Source organism: Onychostoma macrolepis, chromosome 02 (assembly GCF_012432095.1).
Source record: "Onychostoma macrolepis isolate SWU-2019 chromosome 02, ASM1243209v1, whole genome shotgun sequence".
NCBI classification, from domain to species: Eukaryota; Metazoa; Chordata; class Actinopteri; order Cypriniformes; family Cyprinidae; genus Onychostoma; species Onychostoma macrolepis.
Genome location: NC_081156.1, coordinates 12,669,380 through 12,686,803, shown reverse-complemented (window position 1 = coordinate 12,686,803; position 17,424 = coordinate 12,669,380). Strand labels below are relative to the sequence as shown.

General features: G+C 36.1%; 1 protein-coding gene across 2 annotated transcripts in view; it reads left to right on the top strand.

The window, feature by feature from the left end:
* The window catches only part of pbx1a (pre-B-cell leukemia homeobox 1a), a 73,828-nt gene extending 56,857 nt beyond the window's left edge, over positions 1–16,971 (top strand). Inside the window, exons 3-9 of one of the 2 annotated variants that reach the window (XM_058797551.1) lie at positions 4,367–4,611; positions 4,797–4,987; positions 5,511–5,646; positions 5,804–5,963; positions 8,338–8,447; positions 10,906–10,995; positions 14,151–16,970. In XM_058797551.1, the coding sequence (XP_058653534.1) occupies positions 4,367–4,611; positions 4,797–4,987; positions 5,511–5,646; positions 5,804–5,963; positions 8,338–8,447; positions 10,906–10,995; positions 14,151–14,243 (1,025 nt within the window). In that variant the 3' untranslated portion in view covers positions 14,244–16,970. Of the gene's footprint in view, positions 1–4,366; positions 4,612–4,796; positions 4,988–5,510; positions 5,647–5,803; positions 5,964–8,337; positions 8,448–10,905; positions 10,996–14,150 lie in introns of both variants that reach the window. The other variant, XM_058797554.1, reaches the window with a different exon arrangement.
* Positions 16,972–17,424: the final 453 nt, after the last annotated feature.

The window sequence follows — 17,424 nt, the reverse complement described above, 5'->3', positions numbered from 1 at the left end:
TTTTATGCAAATTCATTCTCTACCAGCGGGAGGTACTGTTGAGCGGTAGGTTTTCCCGGTAACGCTGTACACAAAGCAGAGCTCAGCTCACAAATGCTGCTTTATCAGACATTACATGCAAGATGAAATGAAAATGACATCCAAATTTTTCTGAAGACAGTCGGTTTCCTTCAGAAATACAATGATATAAAAACACCCGCACCGGGTTTCGATTTTGAAACGTGCAGTGCTCATGTTTATTCAACGAAGTCAAAGCCTTTTGGAAAATCTATGCAAATCTATTGGCACCACAAATAAATCAATGTATGAAAAACACTGTATTCTCATAATTGAAGTGTAAATTCTGCATAATTACATCACTGTCTAGTATTGTACTGTCAGCAATTTATAAAAACATTTTCATAATTGTAACATACATATTTACATACATAATTATTCAGGTGCATGTGTAATAACTTGCGAAAACTTGACACAACTGCAGCACTTCTTCGTCGTTGTCTTGTCTGATGCACTCAACCAAGCGTTCTAACCACGACCTCGCCTCTCCCCACCCACCAACCATTCCAATTTCCATAGGCAGGATTTATTTTAATGATATTCTAATAGCCCGCTTTGTGACATCACTAACACCAGAAAACAACGCTGTAGTCCAAACGAGCCATTTGTTGTAGTTCTTGAAAAGGGATTTTTAAAAAACGAAATATCTCTCTTTGGAGTGGACTTTGAGATTTGTAATCTAAAAATCTTTTTAATGCCCAAACATATACACTGACTAAAATTCAAAAAGTGAAAAAGCATAATAGGACCCCTTTAAGTAAAGGCCATGTTCCATGAAGACATTTTGTAATTCTCCTACCGTAAATATATCAAAACTTAATTTTTGATTAGTAATATGCATTGCTAAGAACTTCATTTGGACAACTTCAAAGGCGATTTTCCCAATATTTAGATTTTTTTGCACCCTCAGATTCCAAATTGTCAAATAGTTGTATCTCAGTCAAATATTGCCCTATCCTAACAAACCATACATCAATGGAAAACTTATTCATGTTTCAGATGACGTATCTTGACCCTTATGACTGGTTTTGTGGCCCAGGGTCACATGTGTTATTTATTATTGTGACATCCTTTTTTCTTTTTCTTTTTCTGTTCATCCAAATTAACTACAAAATAAGAGGCATAAGATGATTTTAGAAATTATTTAAATAATAAAAATAATAGAATATTTCATTTAGTATTTTACATAACATTTGCGGGTCATTTTATGCCAGTAGTGGGGCTGCAACAACTACAATAGCAAATGCTATTTATATTATGCTATCTATCCCCCCCCCAATTATATGATGGATGATACATTATTATTTTATACATGTTAAACTTAAATGTTTCTATTTCAGGGAAATATTACTGTATCAGTAATACACATTGTTTTTAAAGAGGTTGTCTTACCCCATCTTCCCCTACAGACAGAGACAGAAGGAAGAAACCAAAGAAAGACAGAAAGAGAGAATGATCTGCTCCTCAGAAAACTGTTAATGGTTGTCTGCGGGTGGTTGAGTTCAGCTCAGTTCACATCAGCAGCGCATTGGGCACGGACCACACACACGCACACACACGCACGCAGGGCCGGCAGCATTACGGCCTAATCGATTGCCATGCCATTACTGAATCAAAATAAATAAAGTGCATTGCGTCGGTTTGGGGTAATTAAGCAACTGCAAAGTGAATTGTATGATTATCCGCATTCATTGTATTTATTTAATATATTTCATGCATTTAATTGTGCACTGGAGGATATGGTTGGAATGAATAAATCATTATTTGCCTCATTAGATTTCCTCTCCAGATGAACGTTGCGCACTTCTGGGCCTGGGTTTCTTTAGTCGATGCCGTACACCAGTCACGTTCTACTGTTGCTGTCTCTTTCTATTATAAAGGCATAAAAGACTCGCTCTTTTTCTCTTGTGTTGTGCTATTGATATACACTTGTGTTTTTTATTCGCTGTGAAATAGTTGGGTGGGCAGACAGTTGAGACGAGCCTGAAATTGGACAGCCAGAGTTTTTTGAAAACAGAGCAAGGCTTGAAGTCATCGTCAAAGAGTAGAAGTGAGGAGTTTAGGATGATGGCGGTACGAAAATAATCACTTTGTGAAACACACTTTGCACACGTGCGCCAAAGGACACGCAAAAGAAGCAGGTTGTTCGCTGTACTGCTAGGAGTCTCTAGAGAAATCGGACCTCACCGGTGTCCCTCAACCCATGCCCTGAACTCTTGACCTCTGGAGGCCTCTGACAGCCCCTGACATTTGCAGTGGGAGTGGGCTGATTGGAAGAGGCTGGACTGATTGGGTTCGGGGTTGTGGTAAAGGATTGCAGCACGCTGGTTGCCTTACCCTCTGCTGTCATCTTCAGAATGATGTCACAGGAACATTTGCATTGCGTCTACTGCGGTAGACATTGGGTGTTTTTGTAGGTTTACATATGTAATAAACAAGAGTTCAGTCAGCAGCTTTTAACTGGTGGTGGGCACTTCTGTCTCTTCTGTTTGGGCCGGACAACACAGAAGGAAAAAATAACACTTAATGCAAATAAAAAAAAAACTATAACTAATCATATAACTATATATAGTTGGAATAGCAGAATAAAATGACCCATTCACTATTAAAAGGTGAGGGAAGCTCTTCCTGTATCTTTTGTTTGGAGTGTTACAGCCTGTATTTACACAGATTGGTATATTAATTGGTATCTTGTTAATAATTTAGTTTTGTCCCAGCAAGGGACATTTATTTGATTAAAAAAATGCAGTAAAAACATTAATATTTTACTGTCACTTTTGATAAATTGAATGTATCTTTGCTAAATGCAGATATTAATTTCTTTAAAATAGCATCTTTACTGAACCCAGATTTTTGAAATGTATTGTAATGTAAATATTTTTGTCTAACATATTTATTATAATAAGCAATATTGCTATGTTTGGTTTGGCATCCACTTTAACTGTAACCAAAACAAATCTTTGCATTATATAGTGAGTATTGGTTTTATTTGTATTCTGTTATCGCTGTGGATCCTCTACAGACATGTATGGCTGCTTGTTTGTCAAATACTTAGTAAATCTGGATTTGTGTGCTCTTTGTTACTGGTGGAATGGCTGCTGCGGGTGCTGTGTGCCGTCAGTCTGCCTTCACTGAACAGAACAGAAGGAGAGACATCTAGTGGCACACGAAGAAACCACAGTTTATAATGTTCTAATAACACTGCACAAACAGACAAAACTCCTTTGAGAGTCCTTATATAATCTTCTTTTCCTTCATAGTGTAGTAATAACCAACCCCACACAGAATCGTAAACATCCTCCACAATTTGCATGTTTGTTTCCTGCTAATGTGATAATACTTTCTGTTACCAGTAAGAGAGTGGTACTCTTAGCTCTGTTTTTATCACATTTTACTAAATAATTTTTACATTTAAATCAGGTGAACAGGGTGTTTGGAATAATTTGAACAGTACGTGTATATCAGAGCAGCATTGGAGCTAAATTTTGCAGTTAGGTAGATGTTTAAAGCACCTCTGTAACACAGCCAATATAAGCAGTGATACATGTACAGTCCTAAAATCAAAGAGCAGAGTTTCATGGCATATAAACTTAATCTGTATATAAACATAAGTTGAAAAAAAGAAAGCTTTCCAGAGAACCTGACAGGTGAACGACTTTGAAAATAATCAGCAGATAGTGGGCAAACAAGAAAAAAAAAAAAAAAAGGCATTTCTCTGACATTTCTATAGCTTAGTAATTGTTTAGTTTAATGTTTTAAATAATAATTTGATGCTTTTACTCTTTAATGGGTAAATATCACAAGATCAAGAACTAAAAATGAGCAGATATAATAATTAATTCTAAATTATTGTGCAAATCAATGAAATGATGGTTTTATTATCTCATACCCTGCCAAGATCAGTGTATAGTTCCACATTTTTATCACAAAGAAGAGAGCAATTAAAATGAAGGCCATATATTACTTCTCAAGCTCTGTAACGTCTCATAAGGAGACAATGTGATGTTATTATGTTAATTTTATTACAGACATTTACTTTAACTTGACTGTTATGGAGGTCACTCAGATGATAAATTAGCCTATATATATATGTGCTTCTCATTTTTAAGTGTCATATTGAGACATTGCAGTTCTTAGCTTTACTAATATTAGAAATAGGCTATTATTCTGAGTACACAGTTAAACAGAAAGGACCACTAAATGTCTACTACATAGTCATAGACAGCATAATATGTCTGAAAACTTTCAGGGTTTCCAGTTGAACCTACAAAATTACTCAAGTCTTTATTCTCTCTTCCTTTCTTGGCAGTACTCAGTATCCGTGGAGCTCAGGAGGAGGAGCCACCAGACGCTCAACTCATGCGATTGGACAACATGCTGCTAGCCGAGGGTGTGTCCGGACCTGAGAAAGGAGGCGGGTCGGCTGCAGCTGCGGCTGCAGCTGCTGCGGCAGGCGGCGGCGGGTCCGATAACTCGGCCGAACACTCAGACTACCGAGCCAAGCTGTCCCAGATCCGTCAGATCTACCATACAGAACTGGAGAAGTATGAGCAGGTGAGAGAACAGCGTTTGGTCTCCAGAAAAGACTCTTAGATCTGATCTCTGTAAACTCAAATGTTTTGAAACAAAATGTTGTAGCACACCAAAAAGTCCTCAGGATAGGATATTTGAGCAGCTCCTGTAGTTATGTTTAGATGCACAGAGATTGATTCATGTGCCACCCCTCTGTGCATGTTCAGGCGTGTAATGAGTTCACCACCCATGTGATGAACCTGCTGAGGGAGCAGTCTCGCACTCGGCCCATCTCCCCTAAAGAGATCGAGCGCATGGTGGGCATCATCCATCGCAAGTTCAGCTCCATCCAAATGCAGCTCAAACAGAGCACCTGCGAGGCGGTGATGATCCTGCGTTCCCGCTTCCTAGATGCCAGGTCTGTATAAGTGTATGTGTATCTAATACTACATCTAATATGTCTCTATCTAATTTCATAGCAAACATGAAGTAAAAAGACAAATTGGTCAAATATCATTTGACCACCAAATGCACCAAAAATTTAACCAATATGATTTTTTAGTAAAGTGCCCAAATATATACCCTACTGTTCAAAGGTTTGGGGTCTGTAAGATTTTGTGTTTTTGAAAGAAAAAAATGGAAAAAGAAACATTTAAATGGTAGTATGTATTATATGTTTGAAACCCAACAACGTTTTTATGAAAAGTTTAGATTAAAAAGTGTGCCAGTTAGTTTGATATTTTAATGGAATTCAATTATAGTCATACATTTTGAAGTGAATGAAATGTCCAAACACTATTTAGAGCCACTGTATTTACACAGCAGGTTCAAATGTGAAGGACTTTATAAACACTGTAGCTTCTGAATCAAGCTATTCGCTATACGCTCTGTTTCTCATTCTCATTTTCTCTTTTTCTTTCTGTTCTGTCATTTTCCATTAGACGAAAAAGAAGAAACTTCAATAAGCAGGCTACAGAGATCCTGAATGAATACTTCTACTCCCACCTCAGCAACCCGTACCCCAGCGAGGAGGCCAAGGAGGAGCTGGCAAAGAAATGCTCCATTACAGTCTCACAGGTGAGACACACCAACCATAACCGCATACAGTGATGTAGAATATATATGAATGCTTAGAAATGTGTGGTCCAAAGACACTAAACAGCTCTTAAATAATCTTGAGGTTGAAATGAATTTTTGTTCTTTCTGATTTATTCATTAATTCTTGTCTTCTCAGGTATCCAACTGGTTTGGAAACAAGAGGATCAGATACAAGAAAAATATTGGAAAATTCCAAGAAGAAGCCAACATGTACGCTGCCAAAACCGCCGCGACCGCAACCAACGTCTCCACCCATGGCAGCCAAGCCAACTCGCCTTCCACACCAAATTCGGCCGGTGAGTATTGCAATAAATTAACACACAAACAACAGATATGTTTGTTTTTCACTGGTCTTCAGTAAGTTTTAGAATATAGCCCTGCTAGTGGCGCAGAAACAGCAAATTTAATGTCATCAACTGGTAAATAAGTACTTCACCATGGTAATGTTTTGAATATTCGACAATTGCCTGCCTTTAATGTCCTCCCTTTACTGTAGCATTCCCATAATGCCTCTCTTTATGACATACAAATCCGCCTCTTCTTTATCTACATCAGCAGCTTGGCCTGCTGCATAGCTCATATAAGACTTTCTCTTTCCACAACCAATAAGTCAGCTTTTACTCACCAATACTTTGCTTTTATTTAATATTGACTTAATAGTTGTTTGGCTCAAATTACATTTTGTTTTATTTGGTGTGAACGCACCTAAGCCATTAGCCAACTCGGTCGCTGTTGTCTGGTTGACCTCCTGGATGTCATTATGACGAGATGGTCAAGCCTTTTGTCATATAGCCTTGAAGTGATTAGAGGTCCATGTACATTTGATTAGTGCCCTGCGGCTTTTAAAGCGGAAATTAAGTTAAGCCCTGCTCTCTCTTAAACATCTAGGGAGTTCTCCTCCATTAAAAGACAAATAGCATTCTTTGATTCCTTCTGTGACTCAATTAGCACATCCTGAATGACTTGGCTGTGGCAGTGTAACTGTACTGCCCATCTTAGATGTCACTGTAGAATTAATAAAAGTCTGTTTTGGTCCTTCTTCACCCATTGTTATTCCTGAAACACTAATAGCTATTGTAGATTTATTTAGTGATAAGCTAGAGGTGCGGTCACATTAGCTGAAAGTTTGTGGGCCAAATAGGTTAATATAGTGTCAATAGTGAGCAATGTATGAAGCACAGCTCACATAGAATTCACTTCCAAACCAAGCAGCTTTCTGTGTAACCAACCCGATGCGAAATCTGCATAGGGAAATTTTTCACCCTCACACAAAATTTAAGAACGCATTAATTCCTATTGAACTGACAAGGTTTTACTCACACTAAAATTGCTGAAAAACAGTAAATGTTACTGTATCTTAAGACTTAATGTGTATGTTTGTGGCATTTAACTACAATATAACTCTCCCTACTGAAACAAAGCAGCTTAAACTTGCCTAGGGCAGTTAGCTAGCCATCCAGCCTTGCCAAGATGGCCAGGCAGGTTTGTTTTGATGGTTTTAGAGGGATTTGGGAACTGGCCAACCAGCTAAAGACCATCATGTCCAGGCTGAAAAAAAAAAGCAGCTTTGAAGAGTAAACAACCTTTGGCAGGTCAGCAGGGCTGTTCCTAAACCTATTAAACTGCCTTGCTGTCTACTTCTAACTGAAAAGGAACCTGAAAAGGGACTCATTTATTATACTCTCTAGCATTAAAAAAGTGTAGTGCTTCTTATGTGAAGAGCACTGGAGACTAGAATTTATTTAGGTCTGGGTGTTATATCAAAACATAATATTTATTGAGAAAAAAAAAAAAAAAATCCACAATTTCGATAATAAACTTTTGAGTATTTTTTGACATTTAGCCTATATTTAGATGTTCAGGTGTGTGTCAAAATAAAAGTTGGGTTTAACTTGAAGAAATTTTGACAATAATATATTACTAGTCTAGAGTAAAATGTACTTCTCAAAGTAATAATAATAATATTTTTTTAAGGAATATCATACAACTAAGATATTTTTCATCCATGTTTTATTTCACAGTACACAAATTTTGTTGTCCAGCACTTTATTTGACAAAAAATAAAAATGTAAAACATTTTTGTAAGTGATTAGTTATATTTTCAGTTGGTTACCTTTTAAAATGTATTGATTAAACTGTTAAACAGATTTCATAGGGCCCTCAATTAAAAGTTTAGTTTACTTATAAACAAACAAATGATATTTGCATTCTGATAAACATGTGGAATGCATTTATTTCCCCATTAATGGTTTGAAATTAATATTGTGATAAATATTGATATCAAATGATATTAAAAAATATATATTTCTGGCCATATCGCCTAGTCCTAAATTGATTCCAATAGATTTTGGCATTTGGCATGCTGCTAAGCTAACAGTGCAGTCCTGTAATAGGCATAAATATACCTAGCAAACAGAAATATTAGGTACCTTTGCATTGAATAAACTATAAATATATTAAACAGAATTTCTCTCAGCTCATTCTAACCTTGGATTTAGGTTTTGGAACTTGGTACCAAGCTTGTGTGGTTTTCAACACATATCCCTTATTTACAGTACCAGCTCTGCACTACTAACCCTCCTTACTTCAGTCTTACTGTTGCATGACTATTTCTTGTCTTTATCTATCCCTGTCTTTCTCTCTCTTTCTCTCGGCCTCTCTTCCTCTTAGGTTCTGCTGGCTCTTTTAACATGAACTCCGGGGACTTGTTCATGAGTGTGCAGTCTCTGAATGGGGACTCATACCAGGGGGCCCAAGTGGGGGCCAACATTCAGTCACAGGTAGGGAGTGCCGCTAAGAGAGAGGGCAGATGACCGGAACTAATTTCATTCAGTTAAACCTAATCACACATTGGGCTGTCATAATGGCGGTCCTGATTACCCCGCTCACAAAATCACATCTGGGTAGCTGCGGTTCACACAGTGGGCCTGGATCCATTAGTAATCCAATTCTTTTTTCTGCCTCTATTTATTGAATTTCTAAGAAAGGATTCTTAGAATTGTGCTGCTGCTTTTTTCCGGGTTACTTTGTTAACTGAGCTTTGATTTCACTTTGAAATCCCCTTTGAAAGCAAGCACATGCTATTCTGTAAATTTTTTTTCATATTTTGTTCTTGTGTTTGCCCATATTTTAACAGGAACTTTTCCCGTTAGTACTGAATGGCATGTCTATGTCATAACTGATCAAATAGTCATCATCTTGTTATATATCCTTGTCACAACAAAGTTCATCTCTCAGCGCCAGCCTGCTCATCATAGTGTCCGGCGCGTGTACATTTCTGTTCAGCCCCGGCTGACATGACGGGCCTCCTGACCTTGAGGACAGACTGGGGTTACAGTTTGCCTCCAGCAGTTGTACACTGCTCCGTGGCCATTGTCAACTTCCAAATGAATAGACCATCAAAGACAGTCTTGGAAACAATACAACTCTTGTCAGCGGGTTTGCGTATCTGTCATGCTGTCACATCCGCCACCGTGGCTGCCTGACCTTGCCCGGCACACTAGCATCCAAACACAGGGTGCTTCGGTTTGTCCCCTTTTGACGTTCGGAATGTTTTCCTCCCATAACGAAATAACTTCTCCAAAGGCTTGGGGTGCTTCATGAATATTCAGTGCTAGAATCCCAGAGGAAATCTTCTGAAATTAGTTCATGTGGTGCAAGAATTACACGAGTTGTTTTAGTGTGTTACGAACGTGCTGAGTAACAAAATATATAAAATCTTTTTATAAAATGCATGTATCAGCTCTGTGGCTCAATGTATGCATGTATATATTTAAATGTAATTTTATTAGTGCTGTTAAAGGATTAATCACAATTAATCGCATCCAAAATAAACATTTTTGTTTACATAATATGTGTGGGTACTGTGTATATTTATTATGTAAGGGATAACCAACGGCTAGCCGTGCATTAAAGGATTTTAATACAGAGTGGAGGCAGTGGAGGGTGGTTGCCTCCGCGAAGTGCATTAAAATCCTTTAATGCATGGCTAGCCGTTGATTATCCCGCTTATTCCATGGTCATTTGCCAAGTTATAGACAAGTTAAAACTTGTATTGCTCTTTGCAGCGCAATATTTGACCGGAAGGGTAAAATTGACGGTTATTTTCGTTAGTTACGTCTCGTTAGCCCTAGCATTCTGCCAGTTTCAGACACAGAGATGAAATAGTGTGGTAAGACCACATTTATTTGAATGACTTACAGCATGTATTTCAATTAATTAACGATCGAGAGAGAGAGATGACAGTTGTGTCTAACTGCTTGCTGCGTCTGCGCGTCTCTCTCTACAAACAATTACTTCAAAAACAGCGATTTTATCACCTTGTTGCTGGGGAATATAATGTAGCGATCTAGTATCTATCTTTTATTTTATTAATAAAAATCGTGGGGAAGCGTTGACAACAAGTTTATGTGTGTGTGCAGCGCAATCTGCAATCTGCGATCTCTGACCTCTCTCTCTCCGTATGTGTGAGTGTGTGTTTGTGTGTGTGAGCCAGTGATGTGTGTTGGTTAGTGTGCATCAATTAAAGCAGTGTATTAATATAGAAAGGTGATTAAACCGACTTGGAACTACCTGCGCATTAAACGGTTATACTGCATACCTGCCAGCCAATCAGAATCCAGTATTCAAACAGACCATGGAATAAGTATATAAAGACACACTTATACAGTATATATTTAGAAAATATCTACAAGTATTTACATGTATATATTTATATATTTTATATTATATATAAATATATTTAATGTACAAATATAACATATTTTTCATAAAAATATACATGCATGTGTGTGTATTTAAATATACATAATAAATATACACAGCACACACACATATATTCCGTAAACAAGAACTTTTATTTTGGATGTGATTAATTGTGATTAATCGTGATTAATCGTTTGACAGCACTAAATTTTATATTATTCTGCTTTATAGTAAATAGCTGTATTATAATTTATATATTTGCGGGGGGGAGGTGTTATGACATTTAATTCTCTAAATTCACTCCAATAATTACACTGTAAATGTTGATTTATTTTTTCATATCAATTCAGAAACAAATTGTGTCTTTTGTTTGATATCTGCAGCACAAACATTTCTTTCAACATTTGATGACCTTTTTGGTTGCCAATATCCTTTTGATATCTGGGTGACCTTTTCTCAGCACAAACGTCTTTGTTTTGTATCTGTATTGTTTGACCCTGTCTTTTGTTTGTGTTGTGTTCATCGTGTCTGCAGGTGGATACTCTTCGCCATGTTATCAGTCAGACAGGAGGATACAGTGAAAGCCTCGCTGCCAGTCAGATATACAGTCCACAGGGCATCAATGTGAGTCCAAACTTAGCCTCTTCACTCTTTGTCTTTGGCTCTTGTACCTGATCCTCAAGACCAATGTCATTAGCATGATATTTAAAAGTTTGGGGTCGGTAAAATTTTTTTAAATGTTTTTTGAAATGTGCATTGTGCACTGGTTGTACTCCAAATAAAGTTTAATTATACTTTTTTATATCAGTAAGTCTCGAGTGTATGTCAGTAGATATGTTAGTAGATATGAACTATACTTAGTGTGAAATAAATGTATTTTAAATGTATACTATATTTAAATGTATATAAATGTATTTTTACTATGGAAATCTTTCTAATATACTGATTTGGTGCTCAAGAAACATTTTTTTATTATTTTCAATGTTGAAAACAGTGCTGCTTAATATGTTTGTGGAAAAAAAAATTCAAATCTTTAACAATGTAAAAGCTTTTACTGATCAGTTTAATGCAAAAAAAAAAAAAGCTCTGACCCCAAACCCTTAAATAGAACGGATATGTGTGTGTACAAACATATATGTGTGTATATATGCATACATATATATATATATATATATATATATATATGCATACATATATATATATATATGCATACATATATATATATATATATGCATACATATATATATATATATATATATACTGTACCCCTATCTAGTGGTGCCAGCGGCAATATGCACACTAGCAACAGTCACCAAGGCGACAGAAAATGTGACCGCTGATCAGTGTTAACGTTACCATGGCTCCTTCAGCCACATAAACACCGACAACATCAAAGAAGCCCAGACGCAGGTGTATTCAGGCCATCAAACTCATTCAGAGCCTGAGATGGTGTTCTCCACCACAGCTCTGAGCGCACATTAAAAGAATTGTGTTAACCAGAGCAGACGAGCAGCTCCAACCATCAGTTTTGTACTGGGGGAGGAGTGTTTAAAAGAGAGGGAGAGGGAGAACGGGAACACAAACGGCAGAGGCCAGCATGTAAAATCCACAGCGACAAGCCGTGTCGCCAGCAGAGGAAATTGATCAGACAGTCTCAAGGGAGGGCTGAGTAGAGATTTGGGACAGCAATCCAAGTGCATTGGTCATATCACACATCTGCCACCTTAACAGCACTGACAGGGAGCCAGCAAAGTGTGAGGAGGAAAAAAAGGAAAAAAGACAAACACACTAACACGGTCTCTCTAAATAGCCACTCTGAAGCAGAACCGAATGTGTCCTGTGGAAGTGGCCCAGCACTTCTGTGCCACCTATGGCTGATGAAGAGCATGTTTTTGTCAGGACAGCTTACAGTAATGTAAATAAATCTTTGAGGTCATTAGAATAAGATATTTATGAATTCGGTAAAGTCTCAAAAGACGTATTATCTGAAAAATATTTAAATAGTTCTGAATAAATATTTGAATAGAAATTTTATCTGAACATTTCTTGTTTTCACATACATTTCTGAATTAAACTCTATGAAGACTTTATATATATATATATATATATATATATATATAAACAAAATACTAGATTTTGAATATAAATATGTCTGAATTAAATAAAATCTAAAAAGATGTTGAATTGTTGTGAATTAAATAAAAGCCTAAAGATCTGAAAAGATATTTTGGTAACACTTTACAATAAGGTTCATTAGTTAACTACATTAGTTAACATGAACTAATAATGAACTGCACTTATACAGCGTTTATTAATCTTTGTTAATGTTAATTTCAACATTTAATAATACATTATTAAAATCTTGTTAACATTAGGTAATGCACTGTGAACTAACATGAACTAACAATGAACATCTGTATTTTTATTAACTAACGTTAGCGAAGATTAGTAAATACAGTAACAAATGTATTGCTCATGGTTAGTTCATGTTAGTTAATACATTAACTAATGTTTAACTAATGAACCTTATTGTAAAGTGTTACCGATATTTTATCTGAACACTTCTTTAATTCACATAGATTTGTATGTAAATTTTTCTGAAGATCTGAAAATATTTTTATTTTAGTTTTTTATTGAAAGATACATGTAAATATTTCTGAATTAAATTAAATATGAAAAGATATGTATTTTATTCACATAGATTTTTTTTTACATTCACATAAATCTTAAGTGTAAATATTTCAACATTATATATTTTAGCTGAATTTTTTTTTCTTTTTCTCACATATATTTTGAATTTAATCGCTATCTTCAAATGTTGGCACTTAAGAAATATTTAATTTTTAATTATTATATTTAATAATTTTTCAGTGACATACTCTTGCGGTCATTTCTAAAAAAAAATGAATCTAAAAAAATCAACTGATTTCATGTTCTTGTCAAGAATTCAATCAACAATATTTTATACCTCCTGAACACCTGTAACCATAAATAAATGAAAAAGAAGAAAGCAACAGCCCGAACATTTGCATCATAACGCCGTGATAATGTAGCCAGAGAAAGTGTCTCAATCTTCCAACAAATTCACTGTCTTAAATAACATGATGTTTTTCCTTCTCCACCCAGATAAGTTATTCGCCTTTTTTTCAGCTGTGGATAATGACGGCCTGAGACATAAAGCATTTATGTGGGGGAGCTTTCCTCTCGCCCATGCGCTGTAATTACGCCTTTGAAATAGACATGGGGTGTCACCAAAGCTGAAGATTTGAAAAGTTTTTTTCTCTCCTCGCTCTGCTCTTTCTTTTTTGATTACAGACTGCCTCTATCTAAAATAACAGGCTGGGAAAATAAGAGGCTGCCAAAGCCCATTTCTAGTCCTTTTTCTGATGGCATGGAAATTGCTATTAATGCCCCAAATGCTCTTTAGGCAACCTGTCTCCCGGACATGAAATGGCCTCCATTTTTAGGTGCCCATTATACTTTCATTCCTTTAGCCAATGTGATAATTTGCAATAATTGATTCCTCCATCATCTGTCTTTTGAAAATCATGTTCTGGAAATGACTCGTAATATGCAGCATTATGTCGTTCCTTTTTACTGCCTCACTTTGTGACTCACTTCTTGCAAAAGCGTGCTTATAGTTAGGGAATTCTTCACGATCGCTCTCGTTTTGATTTCACGACGGGGTTTGTAGCCGGTCGCCTGCATCTTTGCATTCGGATGAGTGTTGAAATATGCACTTTGTAATTTTGTCTTTCGTTTTTTTTTCCTCACAAAAGGCGAACGGTGGCTGGCAAGATGCCCCGACACCCTCCTCAGTGACCTCACCCACGGAAGGACCCGGGAGCGTCCATTCTGACACCTCCAACTGATCAGCACCATCCATCCTCACAGCGCGTGGGATCTTCAGACTAAAGATCCAGCGATCCACCCTCCTCAGATTTGGATTAACATCCTACATGGTCATACACAATCATGCCATCCTACCGTGGAACATTTGGGATACTTTACAAGATTTTAGAAAACAATTATGAATTAAAAAAAAAAAAGAAAAAAAAAAAAGATGTGTTTGTACAGTTTTCACAGTGTATTTTAGGTGGCACAGGGCGACTAACAAAAACCTGTGACTGTTTCAGTCTTATGAGGCAATTGTTAATGATGGAACGACCAGTTGTTGTGTTTCAATTTAAATACTTCATTCTACCTCTCAGCAAAAAGAAAAAAAAAGAAAAATACATGAAAGAACAGTCCTTGTTTTCTAAAAAAAAAATTAAAAAAAATAAAAATGTTACCACTTGATATAATGCTCGAGAGGAAGCTCTCCTTATCGGTACGGTCAATTATTATTGCCTCTTTTGTTCGTTCATAGTGATATATTGACTATTTGTTTTTGTTTGTTTACTGTTTCTCCTTTATCATTTTTCAAAAGACCCTCCAATATCAGTTCATCTATATTTAAGTATTTCCTTTGCCAGATAAAACTGATTTTTCTTAACTAGGATGTGTGGAGGTCAATCATACCGTTTCAAAGCTGATTATCATATTTTCCCCATAAAGGCCATCAAATCTGTCCATTAGATAAGGGAACATGCTTACGTTTATCGTAGAGAGCAGTCCAAACAACTCTGTTGTTGTAGATTTCATTTGGAGTCATTTCCTCACTCTGTTTGTTTTTGAGGACACTGTCTGTGAGTCGATGAAAATGTAACTGATTCCGGAAATGGCGGAAGCATCAAGTCATTACAGTCCGTAATGATATTTCCTCCCCGATTGCTTTCAAACACTCCCTTATTCCCTTTCTCCCTTAAGTGAAGGAATTTGGCATAAAGAGCAATATATTTGTTTGGTTTATACAGACGGATGCTCTTTACTACCCCAAATCCTTAAAAACAAGCACTAATGCTCTTTATTGTTTTGAATTGAATTAGTTTTAGTATAGTCCCTTTTTAAAAATGTTATTCCTTATTATCTTATGTTCACCCGCGAAAACCTTGAGGGTTTCATCAAAAGGTCACGTCTTATCAAATGTGAACCTGACATCTTGTTTTTCCTGTAATTTCAAGTATGAGAGCCAACTGTGAGTGTACAGTTTTTGAAACAAGCAATGTGCTTTACAGCTGAGCGTTGCTGGTAACCAAAATCCTTTGTGTAAATGCTGTAAAAGAATATGAAATATCATGCTCATAGCTGTTCAAACATAATGAGTTTTCTGTAGCATTTGTAAGAACGTACAACACACAAACTCTACCTTATTGTCTTATTTCTTTTGGCCAATTGGTATTGCTGATGCCACTGTTTCCATTGTGAAATCATGACGGATGCAGCTCCTCTTCCTAATTGAAAAAAATGATCTTGAAAAATCCAATAGTTAACTAATTTTTGTTGAAAATATATCCCTGTCTGTCAGGGCTCCGGGTAATGAAGTTTGTTTTGCAGTACATTGAATCAGAATCCATTTAAATGGGGAAGTCATTAAGTTAATAAGATTTGGACATTTCGACGGTCACTCTTAGCTGTGTTTATGCAGGTAAAGCGCCATACAAGCGCTTAATCTTTATGGACCCTTTGCCCCGAAGCCAGAAATCCAGTTCAATGGCTTTCAAACACTGACTTGGGATGAAGCCAATCGATCGCTAATATGACCTCAGTGTCTAATATCATATTATCCCCTATTAATTTGTGCTCTCTGACACATGTTCTACCAAAAACATCTTTTTGAACAGTTGCCAAAAAGGAAGACGCTCCGCCTCTTTAATGGATTTTGGGGGGAAATGTTTGGGAATGTTCATCGCTATTCACTGTCAAAACCAAAAATGTAAAAACTGAAAGTAGCTTATGTATGTATAAGAAACAGAAATATGTGACAGATATTTCATTGCCTTTGCCTTCAATAATGGCTTTGAAGATTCTTTTTCTCTCTTTATTCAGTGTGTCTTGTTTTTTTGCTTTTGTTTAGCTCTCATTATCAAGACCAGTTAATATTTTTTGGAATAGTTTGAAGATGATCATGCTAATCCATATGACAATACAAACATACGTCATCTGTTATTTGAATGACATACATTTATGACACACAGGAACACACTCTAGTTTGCTGATGGTTGCCATTGTGAAAATGTATATATATTTTGTGAAATAGACTTGACCGCACCTGCTATAAATGCATTATTAGACTTCACGATTATGTACCATATGAAGCATTGAAGTCCAGACTATTGTGTTTGGGTTTCCCCCACAATTCCCACAAACTTTGTCTCAAAATTGACATGATTATCATCAATAAATGTTGTATTGCTCACTGAACAGTATTGATACACATCAGTATGTATTTTGTGAGATTCTCTGTTTTGTTATTATTTTTTATAAAGGTTTTACAGGGTTTAATGCTTTTCTTGTTCTTCAGTTCATGTTTAGGGACCATTTTAGTAATACAGTAAAGGAATTATAGATACACATCTATAAAGGGCACCTATAATTTGGCATTAGATAACTCAGTCCATAACTTAGATTTTGCACACTTCTGGTCCAAAATAACATCATTTCTTAGCCTGAGATTTTGAAGTCAGCCCTTAACAAATTTTCTCATTTTACTTTGTTGCATGTGTTTTGCTTACAATAAAATACTGCAGTGTTTTGAGTAAATCCTGATGTATTTTTTCCACGATTTTACTTTGTCTGCAGATATACAATACCGTTTAAATGTTTGGGGTTGGGAAGGTTTGTAATGTTTTTGAAAGAAGTCTCTAATGCTTACCAAGACTGCATTTATTTGTTCAAAAATACAGTAATATTGTGAAATATTAATACAATTTAAAATAACTGGTTTCTGTATTTGTTTATACTTGGGTCTAGGATCTAGGAGCCACAGTGAGAGTCACAAATGCAGACAAATAAATATTATTTGTAAATTATTATATAACAGTCATCTGCTTATGTGTCTCCTCAGCAAGTGCTTTAGTAACAATAAATATGTTGCTGTGCATAAATAAATGATAATTTTAGTAATCATAAAACAAATCAAGAAATAATTTAAAATGATTTTAGTTTAGAAAA